Raw genomic sequence first — 24,977 nt, 5'->3', positions numbered from 1 at the left:
CCCCCCCCCCCCGCCATGTAGTTAAGTTTTTTAAACACTTTTTTAACAAAAGCATATGTTCCAGCATATGGAGGTACTATAATTAATTAAATCAGCTCTGAATTGTTTGCATTCGGATTCTAATCAATTTTTGGTTATTTTTATAATGTTGGCTTGAATATTGTGGTCTGCCTTTCTGATTATTTCCTTAGAATGAAGTACTAAATGATGGAGTCAAAAGCTATTCAAATGCATTTTAACAGTCTCATTTTCACATATCTTTTTTTAAAAGATTTTATTTTTAAGTAATCTCTATACTGACATGGGGCTTGAACTCACAACTCTGAGATCAAGAGTCACATTTTCTACTGGCTGAGACAGCCAGGTGCCCCTCACATATCTTCTTACTGTTTGTCCTCACTAGAAGGAAAATGAACATTTCTGAAGGATCTCTTGCATTCTAGACCCATTCTCTCATTTCAGTGGTTCTCAAATTTTAATGGGTAGAAGAATCACCTGGGGAGCTTGTTAAAAATTCATTTTCCCGAGTCCCACGCCTAGCTGTTCTGACCCATTAGCTATGGAGTAGGGCCCAGGAATCTGTAATTCTAAGATTCCCCATTGTATTTGCTAGAGGCATTCTTGGAACCACATATTAAACAGGCTTTTTAAATAAATGGCAGGGGCACCTGGGTGGCTGAATTGGTTAAATGTCTGCCTTTGGCTCAGGTCATGGTCCCAGGGTCCTGGGATGGGGCCTTGTGTCGGGCTCCCTGCTCAACAGGGAGCCTGCTTCTCCCTCTGCCTGCAACTCCCCCTGCTTGTGCTCTCTGTCAAGTAAATAAGTAACATCTTAAAAAATTAATAAATGGCAAAACAGACTCAGAAATTTTGGTCGCTTGCCCAAAGCCATTCATGCATCTGGTAACAAGATTTGAACTCAGCTCTTTGTGACTTCAGAGCCTTGTTTTTCCCATTTCCTTAGGCCTTCTCAAGCTTTCTCATTGGTGTGCCCCTAATTACTGCAGAAGCAGAGCTCTGACCTTCTTGCAGGGCTCTTTGGGCTACCTGAGCAGGACTCACAAGTATACCACGAATCTCCATTACAACCCGCCATCAGAAATTCTCTTGAATTCTGTTGTGCTGCATAACATATGCTATATAAGACAATTCCAGTCTTCAGCTAGTTAAATTTACTTCATGTTTCCTGACTGTTTTGTGGCAACTCTTGCTGCTGTAAAATGGGTAATGTGGGACACCTGGCAGCTCTTGGCTGGAGTCAGGGACTCTGATCCACTGTGCCCTGTGGCTTCAGGATGGGGGGATAGTGGAAGCAGCAGTTCCTTTCCAAATGAGGAGAGAGAAGCACTGCTTTTGAATATTCAGTGGCAGAGGAGCAGAAAGTTGTGGGCAAGACCAAGAGAAAGTGCCATTTATTAGAGAGGGGGCTCTTTACCCTTAGAAAAGTGATGGTGTTAGTAAACCAAAGGGAGCTAGCGAGGGGGTGAGCCTTTTTCAGTTTTTAAATGTTCCCAAATGGAATTTTAGGCCCATTTAATTTTTCCCTTCTTTTTTTTTTTTTTAAATTTTTTAAAAGATTCTATTTATTTATTTGACAGAGAGAGAGAGGGAGAAGGACAGAGCACACAAGCAGGGGGAGCAGCAGGCAGAGGGAGAGGGAGAAGCAGGCTCCCTGCTTCAGTCCCTGATGAGGGACTGAATCCCAGGACCCCAAGATCATGGCCTGAGCCAAAGGCAGACGCTTAACCGACTGCGCCATCCAGGCTGCCCAATTTTTTCCCTTCTTTATTAATGTTTATTTTCCTTCTCTTCCTGCCCCCCCATCAGTTTTTAGTAGTCGCCTGGGATGATTGTGAGTCCTTATGTATTTCAACTGTATACTCTAGACCGTCATTGATTATTTACCAGATTCAACACCTGCTATGTATCAGATCAGTTTGAGGTCCAGGAATACAAAAAAACAGTGATTCTCTGTGAGCATGGAATTAATTTCACTGCCCTATGTTGACTTAGGTTATACTCAGTCTCTGACTTTTAAAATTTTAACTTTTAATTTTAATTAAGTTTAGACTTAGAGAAAAGTTGCAAACATGGTACAGATAAATCACTCAGCTTCCCCTAATATTAGACCATTACATAACCATGGTTCAATTATCAATACAATTAACTAAACTCCAGATTTTATTCAAATTTCATTAATATTCTGCTAATAATCTTTTGTTGTTCTTCCCATATTCTATCCAGAATCCTACATTGCATTTAGTTATTTCTCTTTAGTCTCTTCTGAGATAGTTCCTCAGTTTTTCCTTGTCCTTCATTATTTTGACCCTTTTGAAGAGTGCTGATTATTTTGTGGAATTTAAAAGATCACTGATTCATGAGGTTGGTAGGTCATATCACCAGTAATACTAAACCTTATCACTTAGGGTGAAATCTACTATGTTTCCCCACTGTAAAGTTACTGTCTTTCCCTTTACAACTAATAATTCTCTTGGGGGAGATACTTTGAGACTATACAAACTCTGTTTATCCTCAAATTTTCACCTACTGATTTTAATACCCATTGACGGATCTTGTCTGCAGCAATTCTTACAGTGGTGTTTGCCTAGTGGTGATTTTTTTCCCATCTCCTGTTTCCTTATTAATTGAGTTTCCTGTACGAACTGCCCTTTTCCTCCCTTTTATTTATTTGATCATTTGTGTCAGTATAGACTCATGGATATTCATTTTATTCTGTGGCTTAAAATACAATGCCATCATTATTTTCTTGCTCAGATGCTTCTAGGTTTGGCCCTTCAGAGCTCAGTCTAAATGATTTGTACTTATAAGTGGCTGTCACCCATCCTTACCCCCACCCAGGGAACCACTGGGGTCTGGGCAGTGATCACTCAGAAGCCAGGTAAAGGATATGAATACCAGAGGCCCAAAGAAGGTAGGACAACCTTTGTGCAAACACAGCTCTCAGGAATTCTGCAAGAGGAAAAGGAGTAGCAAAATAATGGCCTTTCCCCTTTGTTGCTCCGGAGGCCCAAGGCAGTAGGATCATGTACCTGGGGCCTCATCACGCCCACTTTGAGATGCCTTGTGCTTGCAGATGGGTTTGGAAACCAGATGGGTTTGGCACGCCGAGTTGGCACTCTTAGCTGCTAAATGAAGACTACACCCTTTCTTCCTGGTGCATAAATATTTAGTAAATATTTATGAAGTGACACCTGGTATCCTCCCTCCATCCCCCACGGTGCAAAAATGTGTATGTGTAGAGATTCTCCAGAAATGATACATGCTGATTTACCTTTTGTTATGGCTTATCTTCTTTGCTAGACTTTTTTCTTTCATTATTATGGGAAATTTCAAGCATACACAAAAGTAGAGAGAAAAGGAAAACGAACCCTTGGGTACTTTTCACCTAGTTTCAGTACGTCTCAATTTTGCCAATCTTATTTCATTTATTCCTCCAATTTCAGGGGTGGGGCTGGCATATTTTGAAACAAAGAAGTCATTAAAATCTAAGAAAGGTTTGAAATAAACTCTAAGTGCTAGGGTGCTTCCTTAACTCCCTTTTTTATCCCTTGGTGCCTAGTACCATGCCTGAAAATAGCAGATGCTCAGAAAAGACTGGTTGAATTGGGAGGAGGAAAAAGAAAGCTTATGAAAACTTCATCATTTTGAACTATTGGGCAAACTTTTAGCAAATAAGTCTTGCCCTAAAATAACTTGTTTCACATTACCTGGATTTATTGTCTACAGTCAGAATTTTCCTGTCACTCTTTTGATTGAAAAAGAAAACTCTTTTCAAGGGGTGGTTCAAGGTCTCTCAATTACTTATATGTTATTATAAATAAGTCCAATCTAGTGACATTTCCCCAAACATTAACCAAGAGTTACCTGCCTTTGAAAGAACTTTCTTTTGAAAATCATTATTTTTTAAATTGTAAAGGTAATGTAAACCCATTAAAAGAAAAATAGGAAATAACACAGAAATGGAAAATAAAAATTACCTGTATGTCAATATGTAATTCCCAAGATAACATTATCATGGTTAGCAGTCTGATAAAATTTGAGCATGAATCACATTGGTAAGCAGACTCAGTGATTACTGTGTTCCTGGGAATGTACTAGGTGTGTTTGGGTGCAATCTCTCATTAAATTCTTATGGCAAAATTTTTTTTTTTTTTTTTTTTTTTTAGATTTTATTTATTTGACAGAAAGAGAGCACAAGCAGGGGAGTGGCAGGCAGAGGGAGAGGGAGAAGCAGGCTCCTTGCTGAGCAAAGAATTCAATGCAGGACTTGATCCCAGGACCCTGGGATCATGACCTGAGCCGAAGGCAGACGCTTAATGACTGAGCCACCCAGGCATTCCTGTCCACCTTATCTTAAAGCTGTGCTAGGAAGGGGCCACTAAAGAAAAAAATTGGGGGGGCTGTATTTTGGGCTGTGCCCACCTCAGAACTGAGGAGGCATTCACAGTCTCTTCTTAACTTCACCTCCTGTGTGACATCTGAAAGCTCCTTTTCTTCTTGGGTGACAGACGGCCTGGGTGGTAACCCGAAGAGAATTCCTGTGATGTATATGGGTTTTTGGAACCCTCTACCCCGAAATCTCTGATTTTCTGATCTCAAAGCCCCTGTTGGAGAGTTTCCATTATTGTTGGTCAGGCTCCACTGGGGATCAGTTTTCCGTCTGTGCTGGCATGAATCATTCGGGATAGGATTTCCATGTGAAACATGTCTTTGTAATTGCCTTTCAGAGACGGCTGGAGCAGAACTACGGAGCAAAAGTAGGCGTCCCTATTTGCCGCCACATTTGCCATCAGCTTGGAAAAGTTGAGCCTGAAGCTTCCTGCTTGGGTGAAGCAGAGAGATACGTGTTGCTCACGGAGTAACAGACATGGGCTTCCTACTGACTTTCCATCTCTCCTACAAAGTCCGGTTACTCTTGCTTTTCCTCTTATGCCTGACAGTGGTTGGGTGGGCCACCAGTAACTACTTTGTGGGTGCTATTCAAGACATTCCTAAAGCAAAGGACTTCGTGGCTAATTTCAACAAGGTCCTAGTTTGGGGGAAGGAAGAAACTCTGACTAAGGGAGATTCCGTGAAGGAAGCAGACCTGGACGACTGCCCTTCTGTGTCTCCGTACCTCAGTAAGGCTTTTCGTTTGTTCTTGTTTACAAGTGTTGTGTCACCTTTTAGTTGAATATAACACATGTACAGAGAAACACAAAAATCAGAAGTGTGCAGCTTGGTGGAGTTTCACAAAACGAACGAACGTACATATGTGATCAGCATGTAAGTTAAGAAATAGAATCCTCTAGAACCCCGGAAATTCTCATGCTTCTTTCAGTCATGACCCTTACTTCAAGATTCCAACACCAGGCAGTAGATTTTTCCTGTTTTTAAACTTTACATAATTAGAAACATGCACTATGGTCTCTGTTGTGTGTGGCTTCTGCTGTTCAGCACTATGTTTGCGAAACGTACCCATACTGCTGCATGCCGTCCGTCTTCCGTTATATGAACATATCCAATTTTATGACCAAGCCACTGGAGCCTCAGAAGCTCATGTCAATGGGAATATTTTTAGTTCCCAAGTCTGCCAGATGAACTGGGGGCCCCTTGACCTAGGCTGGTGGCTCTGCTCCATGTGTCTCACATTCTCCTCCTGGGACCAGTGAGCTAGCCTGGGGCTGCCCTCCTGGCATCCACAGAGCACCACTTGAGTGGAGAAGTCCACTCAAGTCCCTTCTGTTAGCATTCCCTTGGCTAAAAGTGTGGAGTCAAGAGACGAGACCGAGTGGGTTTTTCAATGTTTTTCATGTTTATTTCTTAAATGTGTTGTATAATCTGATTCCCCTTGGAGGTCTTGCCTTTCATTTTAAATTAACAGTAAGTTGGTTTTATTGAACACGTTGATTAGAGAGGAAAAACTCCGCGGCGATAGGAGACATAACTCACAGAGATTCTCTCAGGCCTCTGATGCTCCAGACCATCAAAGTGCTTGTAGCTCTCCAGATACTTCTCTGAGCCTTAAATTGTTTCTTCTTTCCAGAATGCCTTTCCTCAACCTATGTCTTCCTGGTGGATTCCTGTTTGTTCAGCAAAAATCCGATTTAGATTACTTTTCTCTCAGAAAAGTACGTACGCTCATGTAGCCCTCCGCGGGGTGGCTTCTTGGTCCTAGCTGAACAAGAGCCTGCAGACCTTCTTTCCTAATTGAATCAGTCTTGTACTGTGTTCATACTGGCATCTGTTTCTCTTTACTCAGTCATGGAAAAGCCAAAATACTATTCCTGACCGTGTTGTGAGGGAACTTGCTCTCTCACAGGTGATAGAGGTTCAGATGGGAGAATGAGTTGTTGAAAGGCAAATCTGACTGTGTTATCTCCCTTGTTCAAAACTCTCACAACATATTTAAGCAATAAAAGTATTCAGAAAAATAGATGGGCAGTGACCCAGTACTGGGGAAGTACCTGGATTAAGAGGGTGACAAAAGTAGTGATGAGTTAAGATGGGCCAAGAAGGGACAGAATTTGAGACGATGCCATGGGCGGGGTGGGGAGACTGATAGAGGGAGCAGAAGCAGGCACTGTAGAAGGTTAGGGCACCTAAAAAGTTAAGACAATGAGAAAGTGAGCAAGAGGACTAGTTTGTATCAGACCTGTTGCTTAGGGTCTTTCAGGGGCCAAGAATAGAGGCTTAGGTTAACTCAGATGGTGGGTTTGTTAACAGGCTGCATGGGAAACCATCTCAGCAGCCACACCATCATCTCCCAGCGGCTCTGGTAGTTTGCCTTTCATGAAACTCATTTTCCTACTGTTGGCTTTTCGGGCATCACTGCCTGCTGACTCTGTCTCACATCTTCAGGAAAGGCTCTTCCTTATAGGCCAGTTAGTCTCTCTAGGGGCTGGAAGCAGTTTTTTGCCCTTAGTGCTGTTGGGCTGAGTCTTTCAACCGCTTCACGGACCCTGGCGCCTGGTCTAAGCAGCCATGCCAGGCAGGGGTGGTCCCACGGAGCACGGCATGGTGACTTACACAGTGGAAGGGCCCGTGACTGCCTTGCTGCAGAGAGGAGGGCACAACATGCCAGCATCTTGAGATGTTACAGCCTACCAGTGTATATGGAGTGTAAAAAAACGCATGGCTGAGTTCTCTAACCGGAACTCTGCCTCCCCTCTTACCAGTCAGTTCCCTGTTAATTCAGATTGAGGACGAGGGCCTGTGGCTTCAGCCTAATCTGTAAAGCCTTGCACGAATTTCGTTACCATGCACGGCATTGGGTTTCATCCAGTCAGGCTGTGTCCAGATTCGCTGGGCAAATGCGGTGTTGGGGGATGTCTGCTACCATGGCACGCCGGGAGAATTAGGACGTGGCCCATACGTGTTGCTGCTGAGTGAGGCCGGAGGCTGGTTGCTATTTCCTTTCATGGTTTTACCTGCAGTGAGCTAGGATAGCTTCCAGGAGCTCAAGGAAAGAGTGGGGAAATGGCCTTACCCATGAGCTTGATTCCACGGAATGCTCCTGATTTTTAAGGGACTTTGTCCTCCTTTGGGATTTTGAGAAGGAAAAGTGGATCAAGCAATTTGAAGTTACTCAGTCTGGCCCTGACCTCTGCTCTTTACCGGCGCCCCGGGACAGGCTGCGTCTCCTCCTCACGGATGAATCACAGAACCAGCGTTGGTTATCCAGCCACAAGAGAATGCTCATCTGTGTCATTTACTTCCTTTTGCAGCCAGTATCCTGGGTCACATGACTCTGGTTATAGTTCATGACCGAACGAGGCTTTAAAGTAACAATAATAAAAGTCAGCTCTCCTACGGTCCTCACCGCGTGCCGGGTAGTGTTCTAAGTGCATTACGTAAGTGCTCATGTCCTCTGTCAGCCCTTGATGAGATAGCTGTGGCTATTTCCTCTGTCCTGTTTTTATTGTAGGGGGCCAGAACAAGCTCGTTTTCAAACCAGATCTCACTCTGGAAGAAGTGGCGGCAAAAAATCCCCAAGTGCACAGAGGCCGGTATCACCCTGAGGAATGTAAGGCTTTACAGCGGGTCGCCATCCTCATTCCTCACCGGAACAGAGAGAAACACCTGCTGTATCTGCTAGAACACCTTCACCCCTTCTTGCAGAGGCAGCAGCTGGACTATGGCATCTACATCATCCACCAGGTGAGCGTGGGGGCAGACCAGGGCCCCGCCTGCCCGCGCCTCCCCCCTCTGGGGTGGGACTGAGGGACTTGGCCATTTGTGTCTCTTGGGTAAAAGGAGCATCAGACTCAACAAAGAAAAGGTCTCCTACCTCATTTATCCACGAAAGGAGTAAAGGAAATTCTTGTCTCAGAGTGTGGAATAATCAGACTACATGCTGGCAGATTTTGCTGCCTCTTAAATGCACCTCTGGAGGAAGTCTGTTTAGTTTAGTTTTGTTTTGTTTCCTTTTTGTGTGTGTGCAAGCCCTTCCATGTTAGCCCATGACCGCCCAAAGGTTTTCCCGGAGATTCTCCTCATGTCTCCTCATGTCTCCTCATGTCTCCTCATGTCTCCTCCTGTCTCCTCATGTCTCCTCCTGTCTCCTCATGTCTCCTCATGTCTCCTCTGCAGTATACTACATGATGAGGTGTTGGATTGGTTTTCATTATTGAGCATGGCTATTCAGGGGGGGGTCTAGGCAGAGGATCCCACAGATTACCCTGTTCACAGCTGTGGGGTGCTGTGACTGTCTCCGTCCTTATCTAAAACGGATTATGTTTAGTTTTTACTTTCTTGACTCCCTTACTTGGCTTCCAGAAGCGTGATTCAGTAGGAGCCCAGTAAGTGGTAAGCTTAGGCTGCTTTTGAAGAATTTAGCTCTAAGTAGAGAGGCTGATGAAGATGACTGTATTTGGTATTCACGTTTATTGAAAGAAAAGGCATCAACTTAAATATCCTTGTCTAGCTTTCCCAGATTGTCCCAGACCATTCAAATAATTCCCTTCAAGTCCTTACAAATGCCAGAAATGTAAACAAAATCATTAACTACGTGTATTGTTTTATAACTGGTAGTATTTGTTTTAGGAAAACTTTTGACAAATCAGAGGGTGTAGTTCTGCAGTATATACTTTAAAATAAACGGGGGCTCTTGAAATCAATGTGCATATATAATATGCCCATTTTTTAGGATTTGAAACAAAATTTTACTATTAGTCGTTTAAAATCTTTTTTAAAGATTTTATTTATTTATTTATTTATTTATTTATTTGAGAGAGACAGAGAGTACACGCAAGGGCAGGAGGTGCAGAGGGAGAGGGAGAGAATTTCCAGCTGACTCTGAGCTGAGCACAGAGCCCAAAGTGGGGCTCAGTCTCAGGACCCTGAGATCATGACCTGGGCTGAAACCAAGAGTTGGACGCTTGACTGACTGAGCCACCCAACCACCCCTGTAATTATTTTGCTTTTTAACATTATTGGTCATTCTCAGTTCTTACTCAGGACAGCAACCCCCAGTGTACGGTATATTTGTGACTAGAAAAATATGTCTGCTTGGTGTTACTCTTCTCAGGAAAATACTGTAGTAACTTTTGAGAACTGCCTGTGTTTTCTTGTGATAAACTGTTTGTTAAACTAGAATTTTTTCTTAAGGATTGTGATCCACAAACAGCCATGAAAAAATTCTGTAAAATCTTTTTCATACTATAGCTTTGTTCGTATTACTATTTGAATTGTGTTCTCTTCTTACGCAGTGATGAATCCTTTCTATAAGGTCACTATGACATTTGCCTTTTTTTGTTTGTTTGTTTGTTTGTTTGAAGATTTTATTTATTTGAGAGAGAGACAGAGAGTGAGCGCCAGTGGGGGGCAGGCAGGGGAGTAGAGGAGGAGGGAGAAACAGCTCCACACAGGGCTCAACATGGGGCTCAGTCCCATGACCCTGAGATCATGACCTGAGCTGAAATCAAGAGTCTGACACTCAACTGACTGAGCCACACAGGTGCCCTAAGGATTACCTTCTGCCATTAAGGATTAAAATAGGATTCTCTTACAGTGATTCCAAGAAATCTTTAAGTAGCTTAAAAATATTAGCAATAGGGGCGCCTGGGTGACTCAGTGGGCTGGGCATCTGCCTTTGGCTCAGGTCATGATCTCAGGGTCCTGGGCTCAAGCCCCGCATCAGGCTCCCTGCTTGTTGGAGAACCTGTTTCTCCCACTCCCTCTGCTGCCCCCCCTGCTTGTGCTTGTACTTGTACTCTCTGTCAAATAAATAAAAAATCTTTAAAAAAAATAAATAAAAATTATAAAAAATATTAGCAATAATCTCTGTTTATAGGTCCAGATTCCTTGTCTTTTCTGGTAAGCAATGTCTCTTGGAACTTAGTGTAAATTTGTTACATATGGTAACAATTGGAATCAGCTGGAAGTTAGACAATAAAGCAGTGATACTAATTGGCATGACTAATGTATAAAAAAGGTTTATGCTTTTATGTGGAATAAATAAATGTATGTTCTTAAAATTTTTTTTAGTTATTTTTATTTGTAGTTTTAAACTATGACCTTTTTAAAATTGTGAAATATACATAAAATTTTGTATCTTAACTTTTTTTTTTTTTTTTTAACCAAACTATTTTATTGAGGGGCTTCAGGGCAAGGTCGATGGGCTGGGAGAACAATGAGATCCGATGTCCTCAGCCCTGCCAGGATCTCCCCAGGTTCACAGTCACTAGAAGTGCATCTTAACTGTTTTTAAGTATACAGTTCAGTAGTGTGAAGTATTTTCACATTATCATAGAACCAGTCTCTAGACTCTTGACCGGTCTCTCACCTTGTAAAACTGAAACTCAATACCTATCAACCAACAACTGTCCATCTCAAGGCATGTTTGTAACTTTTGGGATATAAGCATATATGAAAAAACACAAAAAAATAAGTTTTTATGTTACTGCATCTACTCTGTCAGATCTTTACTTGGGAAGAATAATTCCAGCTCCTGCCTCTGAGCTGGAGAGGGCACAGTGTGAAACCTTATCTGTGGACCTTTCCAACTTTTAATTTCTACGTCTATAGGCTGGAAGTAAAAAGTTTAATCGAGCCAAACTCTTGAATGTGGGCTATCTAGAAGCTCTCAAGGATGAAAATTGGGACTGCTTTATATTCCACGATGTGGACCTGGTGCCTGAGAACGACTTGAACCTCTATAAGTGCGAGGAGCAGCCCAAGCACCTGGTAGTTGGCAGGAACAGCACTGGGTACAGGTAAGCGGGAAGGCGGCACCGCTGCTGGCTTGCTCAGCCTGAGACGCTCGCTCTGTTGTCCTCAAGGCTGTGTGGGACGTGGTGTCCAGACTATCACAGAAAAATGATCCGTTCAGAACAGGAATCACAGCAGTCTTGGCAGAGCATGAAAGACAGCAGGGAAAGAACAGGAGAGGGAAAGCAACCCAAGCATTGCAAATGACAGCCAGCCCCACCCATGGCACCCCCGTGGTGGAACTTTTGCCAGTAAGTCCACACTGAGTAGAACTCAAGTCATTGCCTGGCTATCCCTGACTTCCCCTTCCAGGAGGCAACGAGAGTGTGCCCCTTTGGTCAACTTTTAGGCCTCTGTTTGGAGACTGTGATGTTTCTTTTCAGACTGTGGCATCTTCCCAGGGTTCTGAGGGAGAGTAGGGAGGGGCCTGGGCACACAGTAGTCTGTTCAAGGGCCAGGACACCCGGGACAATTCCTGACTCTCAGAGCCACTGTGAGAACTGCTTAGCTTCCGTCATTCCTGTCTTCATTTCGGCCCCCTCTGTCTCCCAGCAGAGGCATAGCTGTTCTCCCACTTACTTTATACCAGCTCCTCTTCAAGCACAACCAAGAGGAAACAGGGACCAAAAAAATTCTCCATAAATGAAATCAGATGTTGGCTCATACATGGGCATGTTTACCCATCTTCTTGCCCCAGGCCCTGCCACTGTTGTGTGCTCATGTCTGTGGTGCTTACTGTGCTAGGGGCCACGAAACCAGTTAGCATAAGGCCGGTGCTGCCCTCAGAGAGCTCCCTGTGGCGTGCTGGTGCGGGGAGACGGCGCCGCCCTGGGGGGGCATCGGTTTCACACTTCACTTCTGCACATTGAGCTGTAAGCGGCTGGTCATGACCGGGAGAGAGGAGGAGGCCGGGAGAGAATTATACAATTACAACACAGGAGATTGCACCATTGTCTACCCTGGGAAGTGAGCATGAGATGGAAACCGTGAATCCCTTGATAACCCACTTAATCTCAGGTTTCATGCGGCTCGAATTGTGTAGGTCTTTCACTTTGGACTGTAAGAGATTTCCAAGAGTAACATCGCAGGTGATTTTTGCCTTAGGTACTGACTTTATTTTTTTTATTTTTTATTTTTTTAAAGATTTTATTTATTTATTTGACAGAGATAGAGACAGCCAGCGAGAGAGGGGAACACAAGCAGGGGGAGTGGGAGAGGAAGAAGCAGGCTCATAGCGGAGGAGCCTGATGTGGCTCGATCCCATAACACCGGGATCACGCCCTGAGCCGAAGGCAGACGCTTAACCGCTGTGCCACCCAGGTGCCCCTAGGTGCTGACTTTAAACTCAATCCCTGTGTAAATTATGGGATATAAACAAATATCTAGAATAAGCTACAATGGTTGAGCACACAAGGTCTTTAAGAAACACCTACAGAAGGGCTTAAATTCCCCAGGGAACGTGGCCCCGTCATTGTGTGCAATGACGGGAGCTTCCCAACAGAGTCCCAAGACATGGACACAAGAGAGCATGGCTTGGTGTAGGGGGGGAATGCAGGTAGTTCGTGAGTGCTCAGCAGTGAATGTCTGGGATGGTGGAGGCAAGAGAGGCAAGAGATGGGGGTAGGCAGGGGCCAGCTTGGGCAGGCCTCGTTCAGTGGGCTAAGGAATTTGGATTTCTTATGGAAGGGACTGAGGGGCTTCTGACAGCTGGATACAGTTGAAGAATGACAGGAGCGCAGGGCAGCTGGCCTTTTGTGTATTGGGTGGGGCAAGGCAGAAGGGGAGAAGCTCAGAGAGGAGATGCTGTGCTCCCGAATTCAGCAGGGGGCAGTGGGGCCAGAGGGCAGGGGAGGGGTCTGGAAGAGAACCACAGGATTTTTAACTTTGGGGAATTTTATCGTGATCCTTAACCTGGAGGTTTTGCTTTCTTTTCTCCTTGAGCAGCCTGTGCGTGAAAGTAAGTAGTGTATTATATCGGGGTACCTTGGTGTTTTCAGAAGCATGTCAACCGTCTACATAATAAAGTCACCATGTATAACACCCAACACCTGGACTTTGGACCCTTCCATAGATAACTTTCTGTGGCCGAGTTCTTTCTGCACATCTGTGATGAGAAATGACAAGCGCATGGGATTGTTTTTGTTGTTGTTTATTTTTGGAGCGCAGATACATGGGATTGTTTCAAGGCTTTTTATTGAGATTCTGGATTTTTTTTTTCTTTTATTCATCTGGACCACATAAAACAGAGTTCTTGGGCTTTCCTGCTGGAAATTAATTTTGAATAAAACTGCAGTGCCACAGTCAGGAATTTCATCTTATGCTGCTCACTCTAAAAACAGCCCCTGCATGAATCTTGATGTTTCTGATTTCCTATTGTCACTGGCCAGACATTTCTTTTGTAACTAGATATCAGAAAGCCTTTGTCTTCTTTGAGTAACTGGCAGAGTTTTCTTAGTAAGAATCAGGTGATTGAGTGTGTCTCCTCTTTTGATCTAGATGTAGGAAGCTGTGAGCCAAATCCATGGCATTTTTTAGAAGCTGCAAAGAATCTTATTTGTAGATCAGAGTTCTAATATATTTCCTTCTTTGATCTTCTATTCTGTTTTAACTTTTCCTCTGGTTCCGATTTTTGTCATTTATATTTTTCTACTTTTTTGTACGTATCATGTAAACTGCCTCATCTTCTGTGGCCTCAGTAACGTAGGAATTGCCCTCATCCCCCTCCCCTACTTCTTACCTTTGCTATTTTGGGCAAAATCTCTGTAGTTGCAGTTGTAGGCGGGAGGCCAGGTGGGGTTGCAGGCAGCTAAATGTCTGCTCTCTGCTGGTCACTATGTTACCCTGTGTCACAGAGCTTGAAACTCACATGCTTTAATCATTGTGATTGCCGCCCCTTGAGTGTGATGAGGAGTGCAAGAGAAGTTTTCACTTCACACACATGCAAGAGGAAAGAACTTAAAGGAACTTGCCCCCCCGTTGCAGATGCTGCTGAGGCCAGAAATAAATCTTGTTTATCTCACTGACTGTGGATCAGTGACAAAGCCCTGGACCAGCCTGTGGCACATTTTACTGCGAAGAATTCCTTTGGTACTGAACTGCTTTCTACAAGGACACTACTGTTATTTTAGGGCTACGTTTTCCCCACCCTTGGGCTTTACAGCCCTTTAAAAGTAACTTAAACTGTTCAGGGCCAATTAAATGGTTATGCTTTTCCTGATAAGAAGAAAACCCAAAAGCAAAGATCGACAAACACATAGACATTTGCCATGCAAGAAACAGCTGAGAAACAAGAGTTCCTTACCCCTTCTTTCTGACTAGTGTCCTTCTGTGCCTCCCACTGTGGCCACATGGCTCTCCAGATGCTCCCAGACAGCCCGCATTCATCTCTCTTCACCCGTCCTTGTGGAGTTCTGGCCACCAAGAGTTTCCCCGTGTTCCTGCCTACTGAATCCTCGCAGGCCCACCTGCCCCTGCTGCACGGCGTCTCCTCCATCAGAACCCTGATGACGCTCGTGTCTTGTGTTAGACCGTAAGCTCTATGAGGGCAGGGCCCACCTGTTCCCACGCCTAGCTCACTGTCTCGCACACAGTGGATAGTGGTTACTTAATAGGTCACAGCCAGATCGGTAATGCCAGTTCTCTCTTGGTGACCCATTGTTGGTGCGTGGCAGGCTGTGTCTGGGCAGTGGTGCTACTCAGGGTCCCGATGAAGCTACTGGGCTGCAGGGCCTTAAGGATGCCTTCCCAGGGGCGCCTGGGTGGCTCAGTTCATCAAACGTGTGCCTTCGGCTCAGATCATGATCCCAGGGTCCTGGGATCGAGCCCCGCATCAGGCTTCCTGTTCACAGGGAGCCTGCTTCTCCGTTGCCTCCCCATTTGTGCTCTCTCTATCTCTCTCAAATAAATAATTAAAATCTTCAACAACAACAACAAAAAAAAAAAAAAAGAAAGAAAAGAAAAGAACACCTTCCCAGTCAGAGTCCAGCAGCTATGGCAACAAGTCACGGCAGCAGATGTCTTGGCCAGTAACAGCTGCCTTCTGAGCACTTTATTCCTTTTGTTTATTTTAGGTTGTTGTAATACCATTTTCTAGAATTTTAGGTTGAGGGGTTATAAGTAAATCTATTTTTTCCATTGTGAACAGGGCCTCCCCATCTATACTCAGAACATAGAAACAAATGGCTGAACTACAAATTGGCCTTTGGGACTCCACCTGTTAGATAGCAAGTGTCTGCGTGTTTATTGATCTTTTCTTTTGGTTTTTCTTACCTAGAAAAGCAGAAATATTTAATTGGTCCTAGAACACTTTGAACTGAAGTTAATTCAAATTAGAAATCCTCCATATGTGTGTATCTTTTTATTCAGTAACATCCAAGGTATTAAGCTGCTTTCATTTGCATTTCTGAACTGTTACAGAATTATATTCAACGGTTGTCTTTTTTTCCTCAGATTTGCTAATTTGTCCACCAATGATCTGTCAGAGTCCTGTATGACTGGGAGGTGCTCTCTGCCTCATTCCTCTTGATCTCTTCCCCCTCCCCTTTTTCTTACTGGCATCCCCAGAGCTCCACCCTCTGCCCTCCCCTCCTCTCACCTACTGTGTTGTCTTCAGGTGAGTTCTCCCGCTCCTACATCTTCACCCACCACCTCTTGACATCTTGGTTCCGAAGCCGTATGTGTAGCCACTCTTCTCTTTTGAACTTGGGTCCTATATCCTTTGGCCCACTAGCAAAAGCGCCAGGGGTATCTCAAATTCAGCTTACCCGAAACATAATTTACTGTCTGCCCCTTACTGTTCCGAATACTCTGTATCTTGTTGCCCAAGCCGGAAAGCTCTGGATGGCTGAGGTGTGTTGGCTCCTCCAGGACCCAGACTCGGAGATGGAACTTCGCGTGCACAGAAGTGGAGTTTGCACACACTGTGCAGGAGCGGTCTCCTCTCCACCCCACTCCACCAGAAAAGGAAAAGTAAAAAGCCAGTATATTCATTAGGGCATTCATTCCTGCTGAACGTGGAGGCAGCCGCAGAATCCTTCCTGACCCAGTGCCCTTGGCAGCCAGTACTGCTCCCTGGGTTGGCACACAGGGTGAAATCTGTCTTTCAGCTCTGATGTGGTGGTGCACGTTTACAGGGACCTCTGTAGACCTCTGGACACACACATTCACAGTCACAGGCGGGGAGCACTTTGCTTAGCGAGCAGGCATGAGCACTTAGCGAGGCAGAAGAAAGAAGAGCTGACAGGGAAGGCTGGGAACGCTGGGAGGTGGAGGTCAAGCCGGAGTGGATGGATGAAAGTGCATGGTCTTCAACCTGTTCCTAGAATGCCAGCCCTGACACAAGAGAACAAAACGGCCTTGTGCTAATGTTACCCCTTCTCTCTCTTCTGCTCCAGGTTACGTTACAGTGGATATTTTGGGGGTGTCACTGCCCTCAGCAGAGAGCAATTTTTCAAGGTGAATGGATTCTCTAACAACTACTGGGGATGGGGAGGCGAAGACGATGACCTCAGACTCAGGTGAACAACAGGGGCAGGTCCCCTTCACGGGGCTCTGCTATCACTGGTGGCTTTAGAAACCTGCGTTTACGTTCCTATACATGCCAGTCCGGCAGGTCATGAGGCTGCAGAGGGGGCAGGGGGCAGGGGGAGGGCAGGCTGGCCCAAATTGCTGTTTGCCACTGGCAGTTCAGAAACAATGGAGGGTTGTTTGTTTCTGGCTCCTGGGTGTTTAGGGACCAGAAGTGTTGATGGACGTTTCTGGACTTGCTGGTGGGTATTACTTAATGAAGACAGGATCCAAAACTCTGCAAAACTGCAATTTGAGGAAAGTGGCCAGAGAACCTGTTGTAGGCCTGTGCTTTTTCCCAGACCCAAGGGAATCCTGGCACGGTTCTCAATTTCCAGAGCGGACAGTGCCAACAGCCTGTGAGGAGTGGCGCCCCCAGGATCAGGCCAAGATGTTCTTTCGTGCTTATGCCTTAGGCAGTCCCACTCACCGGGAGCACTTGCTGGCCTGGCTCCCAGGACAGACTCTGGGCTGCTGGCATCACCCTCAGATTTTCTTGGACTACTTTCTGCTCTGAGGGCCTCAAAGGGAGCATGTCTGGCCTCTTCTCTTAGCTCATCCCCATGCCAAACTTGGGTTTTGTGACCAGATAGTTATGGGTATCCCTAGCTCCCCAAAAGAAACATGCAAGAGCCTGAGGTTAGTATTTTCAGACTTTGAATCACAAGGTCGTTTGGGCTATTAGGAGACTCCCTTTCCTCCTGCTGTTGCCTCTTAGAAAGGAAATTTCTTAGCTAGGATTCTGAATTAATAAATGTGTGAGTGCCGGAAATTTTCCATCACTTTAATGTGAAGGAGCCAGGGCTCCGTGATGGTCTTGTTCCCATGTCTAGGCTGAGAGTCTCTGGAATGTTTCTGGCCGGAGAGAATGGATTTCCCTCACGAAAGGCTCCTTTTGTGAGGGAAAGGAATAGCTGTAGTGATGGTCCACAGCACTTTGTGGCCCAGCCTGTCAGCATCCTGCGTGGCCTTGGCTTATGAAGTAGAGGGTACCTGATGGGTTTCAGAGCGAGAGTAGCAGGGGCTAGAGATAAACAGTATCCACCGTCTTCCCCAAATCCATCCCACTGTCCAGATGGGATGCTTAGAATTTTGCACGTCTCTTGTAACTTCACTATCTTCTTGATCCTCTCCAGCTGCGAGGTAGAGGAGAGACCCTAGTTTTGCTTTCATTTGAGAACAGCCTGACCGCGAGTGGTTCTTGACTAATGCTATGAATAAACCAATGATTTGAACATAGAAGTTGACTAAGATTTATTTACGAAACATTAATCTACTCACCTGGGCAATAGGCACCACTCTTCTTTGCACTTCTGTATTACATTACTGTGTGCAAGGCGTGGTCCGTGGGGTCTGTTTGTTTTGGGCCTGTCTTATCAACTCTGTAACACCATTGCCATTTTACAAAGAAGCAGCCGAGACCCGGAATCATGAACTGACTTACTAGTTTTATACCTGGGTTTGTGAGCTTTTAAGCTTGGGACCTTAAACGGTCATTACTCCATATGTGTGTATCTTTTTATTCGGTAACATCCAAGGTATTAAGCTGCTTTCATTTGCATTTCTGAACTGTTACAGTTCGTGGGAGCACAGGAAAATGTGACCTCTTGGGGTCCTTTTTGTTAAAAAAAGGAAACATTAAGTAAATTAGGTGTCCAAAGAGACTTGATTCTCCTATTTGTCATGATGTTTTAAAATAATTAGAATGAGTACTTTCTCAGGTGTTTTGGAAAATGACAAACTATAAATTGACACAGCTCCTTTGTACCCCCAATGAGAAATGTTAAATGTGATTCTTTTATGGACTTACTGCCTGAGGCCCAACATCATAAGAAGATTCTTTTTTTTTTAAACACCCTGATAATCAAACTCTCTGTGACTGTGTGTGTGTGCATATGTGTAAATTTTTGCAAATGATTTTTTTAAGTGCCTGGTGGTAAATAAGTGGGATAGACTTAAAAACAAAAAACAAAAAAATCCTACTTCCGTTATCCTTCTAGGGTTGAGCTTCAGAGAATGAAAATAATCCGGCCAATGCCTGAAGTGGGTAAATATACAATGATCTTCCACACTAGAGACAGAGGCAATGAGGTGAATATAGAACGGTAAGTCTCGGATTCACGTGCCTGGCAGGCACCTGCCTGGTGTCTTTTGTCGATGAGGACGCTGCTAAATTCAATCAGATGAGTCAGTTTATTTCATTCAAAGCTTTTTATGAAGGTCATTTTCAAACAGACACAAAAGTAGAGGGAAGGGTATATTGAGCCCTCATACTACATACCTAGCTTCAACAGTCACCAACTCATGTCCTGTCTTCTTTCTTCTGCTTTCTTCTCCTCCCCCACTAGATTTTTAGAAGCAAATCAGATATCACAGCATTTTATGTGTAAATACTTCAGTATGTATCCTTAAATATAAGAAGTCTTAAAGAAAGAACCACTAATAGCATTGTCATACCTAAAATAAAATTTACAGGGCGCCTGGGTGGCACAGCGGTTGGGCGTCTGCCTTCGGCTCAGGGCGTGATCCCGGCATTGTGGGATCGAGCCCCAACGTCAGGCTCTTCCGCTATGAGCCTGCTTCTTCCTCTCCCACTCCCCCTGCTTGTGTTCCCTCTCTTGCTGGGTCTCTATCTCTGTCAAATAATAAATAAAATCTTTAAAAAATAAATAAATAAAATAAAATAAAATTTACAATATTTCCTCAATATCATCAAATACCCAGTTAGTGTTTGGATTTCCCTGATTATCTCATAAATTCCCCCCACCCCACGGTTGGTTTATTCAGATGAGGATCTAGACGAGGTCCACACATTGTGTTTGGATGATCTCTCTGAAAGCTCTTAATCTGCAGATTACGTCTCCCCTACTTTTTTTCCCTTGCATTTTATTTGTTGAACAAACCAGGTCATTTGTGTGTTGGAATTTGCTACTTTGTGGATCTTGTGAATTGCCTCCTGGTAGTACAGCATCCTGTGTGCCTCTAACCTCTGCATTCCCTTGTAAACTGGGCATTAGCTCCTGGAGGTTTGAACAGAATCCAGTACTGTTTGGGGCAAGAGTGCTTCCCCAGCGGTGCCACGTAGCCCCTCTTGTATCACAACAGTAGGACATGACTTCTGGTCGGGTCTTTGTGATGCTCGCATTGACTGTTGGGTTTAGAGGTTGTCAGCCCCATCCACGTTCCCCGTCAGCACCTCATGATCTTAGCAGCTACTGATGCTCATTGAATAAATTTATAATTCAGTTCGGGATCGCAAAATTCTGATATCCTGTCATGCCTTCTGCATTTATTAGATAGATTTTTCTGCAGAGAAGGACTTGGCTTCTTCATCTCTTTGAGTACTCCAAGGTATGGTTGTCATAGAAAAGGCAGAATAAAGGGAAAGAATCAGTACTGATTTTTCATTTTTCAATATGATGAGTTGCTTTTCCCAGCATCCTGCAGAATGTAGTTAATATTCTTTTCAGTGCTCAGTTTGTCTCATTTTTGGTGAGTGGCATCTTCTTCAAGCTGACTCCAGGGTCCTTTGACATAACTACACTAGTTTTGAGAGCTCCCTTCCCTGTGCTCCTGTGTGATGAGCTGTTCTAGGCTCATGCTGTACTTCTCTTGCCTCAGGAATTGGCCCTTTTACCAGAGAATCCTGACAGGTAAGCCAGCTCTTTTGGGGGCAATAATTGAAGAATCTACAATTCTTTGTTCTGATTTTTTCTTCTAAATTTTAAAACCATATTAAAGTGCTTTTAGCCTTTTTGTTGGAATCTACATTTTAAAACGATATTAAAAGGCTTTTAGCCCTCTTGTTAGAATCTGTGACTTCAACAAAACTTCTGTTTTCCATGTGTCTTTCTAGTCTTTGTCCATAGGGGTGCATTTTTCACTTTAAATTAAAAAAAATAATAATAATTATGGAATACATACAAAAGAATACTTACAAATTGTTTGAAAAGTCTGAAGATTTTTTATATCATGAACAGTGTTAGTGTCCCTACCCAATTTATGTTTGTTACCCGTGTAAACTTCCCCAATCCCATTTCCTCCCCCCACCCCAAGAGGTCACATTTTCCTGAATTTTTGTGACATATACTTTTAATAATGATGATAATTTCTGTGGTTTCTTTGTTGCTGCTGTTGTTTTCCCAAAGGTGTGCATCCCTGTACCAAAGATTGTTTAGTTTTACATGCTTTCCAATTTTATATAAGTGAGATCATACTGTATTATTTTTCTCTGAGCTTATTTAGTTCAACATTGTGTTTCTGATCTTATCCACATTGATACTGTAACCAAAATGTATTTTCACCCACAGTTCCTAGAGACCAGTTCAGTTCACCACCTGCTCCACTCCCCACATCCCGGGGCTCCAGCCATTGAACTGCTGCTGCTGCTTGAAATGCATCCTGCTACTTTGCATGTCTCTCCAACTTGCACAGGGCGGTGTCCCTGCCTGCATGTCCTTTCCCTCACCTTTCTCCTCTTCTAAGCCTCAGTCGTATGTCCTTTCCCTGCGCCTCTCCCCAGACTCCCTTATGAAGTCAGGTGCTGCTTCATTCATCCTCCTCTACATATATTCTAACTTTGTTTGCGACTCAGGAAAGCTGTGTACCCTCCTGCCTACAGACAACAACATGGGAGGATTCCTAGATCCCCTGATGGTTAGCCAAGGACCTGTTAGCAGGGGATGGCACGTATCACGTTGTATCAGTGTTACTTGTGCGTCGTTCTGTCCTGTAGACTGGGGGCATTGACCCTTTTCATCACTGGTCCCTAGGATCTTAACATGGGGTCTGACACATGACCACATGCTATCATTGGTGTCTGTGACTTTAGATGGGGAAAGTTAACTTTTTGCAGCAGGAAACCCAGCAGATGCAATAATTTACAAAGATGCTTTTGTCAGATGTGGGGGCAAGGCAAAAAGCAATGGAAATATATGTTAAATTCTTGCATTACCATTCACATTGTTCTTTTTATCTTTAGGATGAAGCTCTTACATCAGGTATCACGAGTCTGGAGAACAGATGGGTTGACTAGTTGTATTTACAAATTACTCTCTGTGGATTATAATCCTTTGTATACCAACATCACAGTGGATTTCTGGTCTGGTGCGTGACCCTGGATCTTTTATTGACGTTTGGAAGAACTGAATATTTTATTGCAATAATTTTGGACTAGAGCCTTTCCCTAGTAGCACACGTTAAGAACTGGTCGCAGCTAATTACTGAGCTGAATTTTTCGTTTTTGTATTTTCTTAGCAGAGCTCCGAGTAGTACGGACTGTAAAACAGTTGTAAGACGACAGCTTTCTTGGTTGGTTTGCTCCTGGGGGTTATTCAGGACTGTAATACACATACTTGAAGGGCTGAGTCTGAAAGGACTGCTCAAGGGATGACATGAAGGCTACTTGAAAACTTGGACTGAAGGAGATTTAAGTTGGAAGTGATCCGTGTTGGGATCGGAAAAGCCCACAGGAAATAGGGTTGCTGAATGTTCCAGAGAACTGGAATTGTTCTCATCCAATGTAGAAAGGTACGAAGAAGTCTGTCTGTTTACTCATTTATCCTGCATGGTCATCTGAGAAGAGGTGGGTCCCAGGTGAGCAGAAGGCCACAGAAGAGAGGAGAAAGGGGAAGAATCAAGATGCAGTGATCTTGGGCACAGATGGCTGGTGGGAGGCCAGCGCTGTGGCGGGCGTCTCCTGCCCCATACGCGCCCCGGGAACAGCCCAGCAGGACACGTTCATCTACGAGTTTTTAAAGTATTTTTGTAAAATGATTTTGTACATGCAGGATATGAATTAGCAGTTTACAGATTACCTATTAACTAGTTATAGATCGAAAGTACCTCTGTAGTAAAATATGCAAAAAGCTTTGGGTGCTCCGTCTTGGTATTGAACTGTTGTTTGAGGCCTGGAGATGTGTTCATGTCAGTATCCTTAACCTCAGTTGTTTAGAAACACACAAATTGGACTGAGCCCCCTCACTCCCTCTCTTCTTTATCCTTCTGATCCTTTCTCCTGTTCTTGCTGTGCACAGCCCCTTTGTATAACCAGCTCCAGGCCTGTGGCAGGTCTGCACTTCATTTCCTGGACCCCATCATGCTTTTCTTCTCTTCATCCTCTTATCCCTGCTCCTTTCCCCCCATCAGTACCGGCTGCCACTGGGCTGGCCTCCCGGGCACACCTGGCTGGGTAGAGGATAGGAAGGGGTAAAGGCCAGGGCTCGAAATCTTTGATTTGGGAGGAAGATGGGGCCGTGGCACTTACTGGGGCCATGGCAGTGACTTGGGAGAGAAATGGCCAGTACTGCTGAGCTTCCTGGGGTGGGGGGCAGGGAAGTGGGAGGATAATCTCAGGAAGGCAATAGGAGGTGGCTGCTGGAATACAGAAATATTCAGAGATGGATGCTCGGATACAGAAATAATACTGTGTTTGCATGGGTGAACCGACGCATCAATAACGTAGCTGTGGCCGTTCTGCAGCAAGCTTTGTGGCACTGTGCCCCGGGCTCTCCCAATCCGTCATTGCTATATGACGCCTTAATTGTTCAACTTGAACATGAATGAGTGCCAGCCGATTAGTGTAAATAATGTCCTTCCCAAACAAGGCGAGGGAGAGGAAGGAGGGCTTGGCACTCCCAAGAAAGGCAGCAGCCACCTCCCAAGTAGGGAAGGAGAATTTGAAAGGAAAATACATTTTATAGATAGGACAGGTTTACCTAGGGCTGGCCTGGTTTACCTTGAACTCAGCAGGAACAAATAAAAGCTGTGTATTTTGTTTTGTTTTATTTCATTTAGCAAAGAAATAATGGTTTTCAGCTTTCCCCCCTCACTCTTCTCTTTTCTGCAGAATCTTGAGCTTTCTGCCGAAAATTCTCTGAATTATAATCATATACAGACTGAACTGTTGTGATTCCCAACAGCCCATGCCAGGGATCCCCAGTTTGGAGCTGTGAGTCCCTGGTTGTGGTTGGGAGGGAAAAAGGAGAGAATACTGTGTGCAAAGGAATTTGAGGATCCATATTTGAGAATTCAGTTTCCTAGTAAATGGAAACAAAATAGAACTCCTACCATGTGGAAATTCCCCGTGCGTTTTCAGCTACTAACAGGCATCTGCGTTTTTTGGGAAATGTTCTAGAAACCCCTGCTCTGTGCCAATTACTGTTCTTCAGGTTATTCTTTCAACCAAGATAATGTACAAGTTGTTTCAGTGACTCATTGTGAAACTTTCCAGGGTGGAAGAGAATTTTTTAAGACCTTTGCTTATTGCTCTCGTCCCCCTACTTCCCTTCACAGTTTGGCCTCAAAGGAACCAAGTTTCCCCAGTTCCTCCCCTGTGTGTTCTCACTGTCAACTGCTAGAAAGAGGCCAAGCGTTTTGAGCTCTGTAGACGGGCCTCCTGTAATTGCTAAGGATTGTAGGAGTGCAGTCTGTTTGGACATCACAAATCGTGAACAGCGTGTTACTTCACACAGTTTTTATGGATTTTTTCTCACCCTGCCACTCAGTGTTATCATACTATATGGTTTGTGATGTTTTTTATATACTTTATTGATCCTGTTGACTCTTGAGATTAGTAGGGTAGATGAGGAAGTAGAGGTTTTGAATTGTGGGGGACTTGCCAAAAATACACAGCTAGTGAATGGCAGAGTCAAGGCACAGACTCAGGTCTTCTGACTTCAAGACCATGACATCGTATTGCCATCATCGTGGCTTCTCTTGTTTTTTAATTTTTGATTTATTTATTTTTTGAGGTGGGGGCTTCATTTATTTTTGAAGGTAGGTTTCCTGAATCTATATCCCTGTCCTAGCTCCTAGAGAAGTTTGGTATCTTCTGGGATCTAAAGAGTATGTTCCATTCTCATCCAGTCTCAGAACTTTTTTCCAGACTCCCTCCCTCGTTTTTCTGCCCTCAGCCCCCTCACTTTCACTCAGGCCACTATTGGGGTGTCCTGAGGGGCCCCAAATGCTCTGCGGATGGGCTCTTGGGAGAGATAAAAGATGTTCTGTGCTAGACTCCAAACCTCCACTTTCTCCAAGTTTTGTACGTAGATGCAGTTCCTGTGCGATAACACGTCCTCCTAGATGGAGCGTATTCAGATATATTTCGTAAGTACTTTTGCCAATCACATTCCAAACTTTAAGTCTATCGCTTCGTACCTGAGATAGTTCAGCTGTTGCCACCTTCACTGGTGTTAAATACG

The 24,977-nt window shown here is 44.3% G+C and overlaps 1 protein-coding gene across 3 annotated transcripts in view; it reads left to right on the top strand.

Moving 5' to 3' along the window:
• The window catches only part of B4GALT4 (beta-1,4-galactosyltransferase 4), a 27,623-nt gene extending 4,978 nt beyond the window's left edge, over positions 1 to 22,645 (top strand). For all 3 annotated transcript variants that reach the window (XM_034658928.1, XM_034658924.1, XM_034658929.1), the window contains exons 2-7: positions 4,749 to 5,141; positions 7,928 to 8,160; positions 11,029 to 11,216; positions 16,605 to 16,727; positions 18,777 to 18,881; positions 21,758 to 22,645. In XM_034658928.1, coding sequence (XP_034514819.1) covers positions 4,889 to 5,141; positions 7,928 to 8,160; positions 11,029 to 11,216; positions 16,605 to 16,727; positions 18,777 to 18,881; positions 21,758 to 21,890 — 1,035 coding nt within the window. In that variant the 5' untranslated portion in view covers positions 4,749 to 4,888 and the 3' untranslated portion in view covers positions 21,891 to 22,645. The remainder of the gene's footprint in view (positions 1 to 4,748; positions 5,142 to 7,927; positions 8,161 to 11,028; positions 11,217 to 16,604; positions 16,728 to 18,776; positions 18,882 to 21,757) is intronic.
• Positions 22,646 to 24,977: the final 2,332 nt, after the last annotated feature.

Source organism: Ailuropoda melanoleuca, chromosome 1, assembly GCF_002007445.2.
Source record: "Ailuropoda melanoleuca isolate Jingjing chromosome 1, ASM200744v2, whole genome shotgun sequence".
In the NCBI taxonomy this organism is placed as follows: Eukaryota; Metazoa; Chordata; class Mammalia; order Carnivora; family Ursidae; genus Ailuropoda; species Ailuropoda melanoleuca.
The sequence above is the reverse complement of the archived record's forward strand: the minus strand, read 5'-3'. Positions and strand labels throughout refer to the sequence as shown.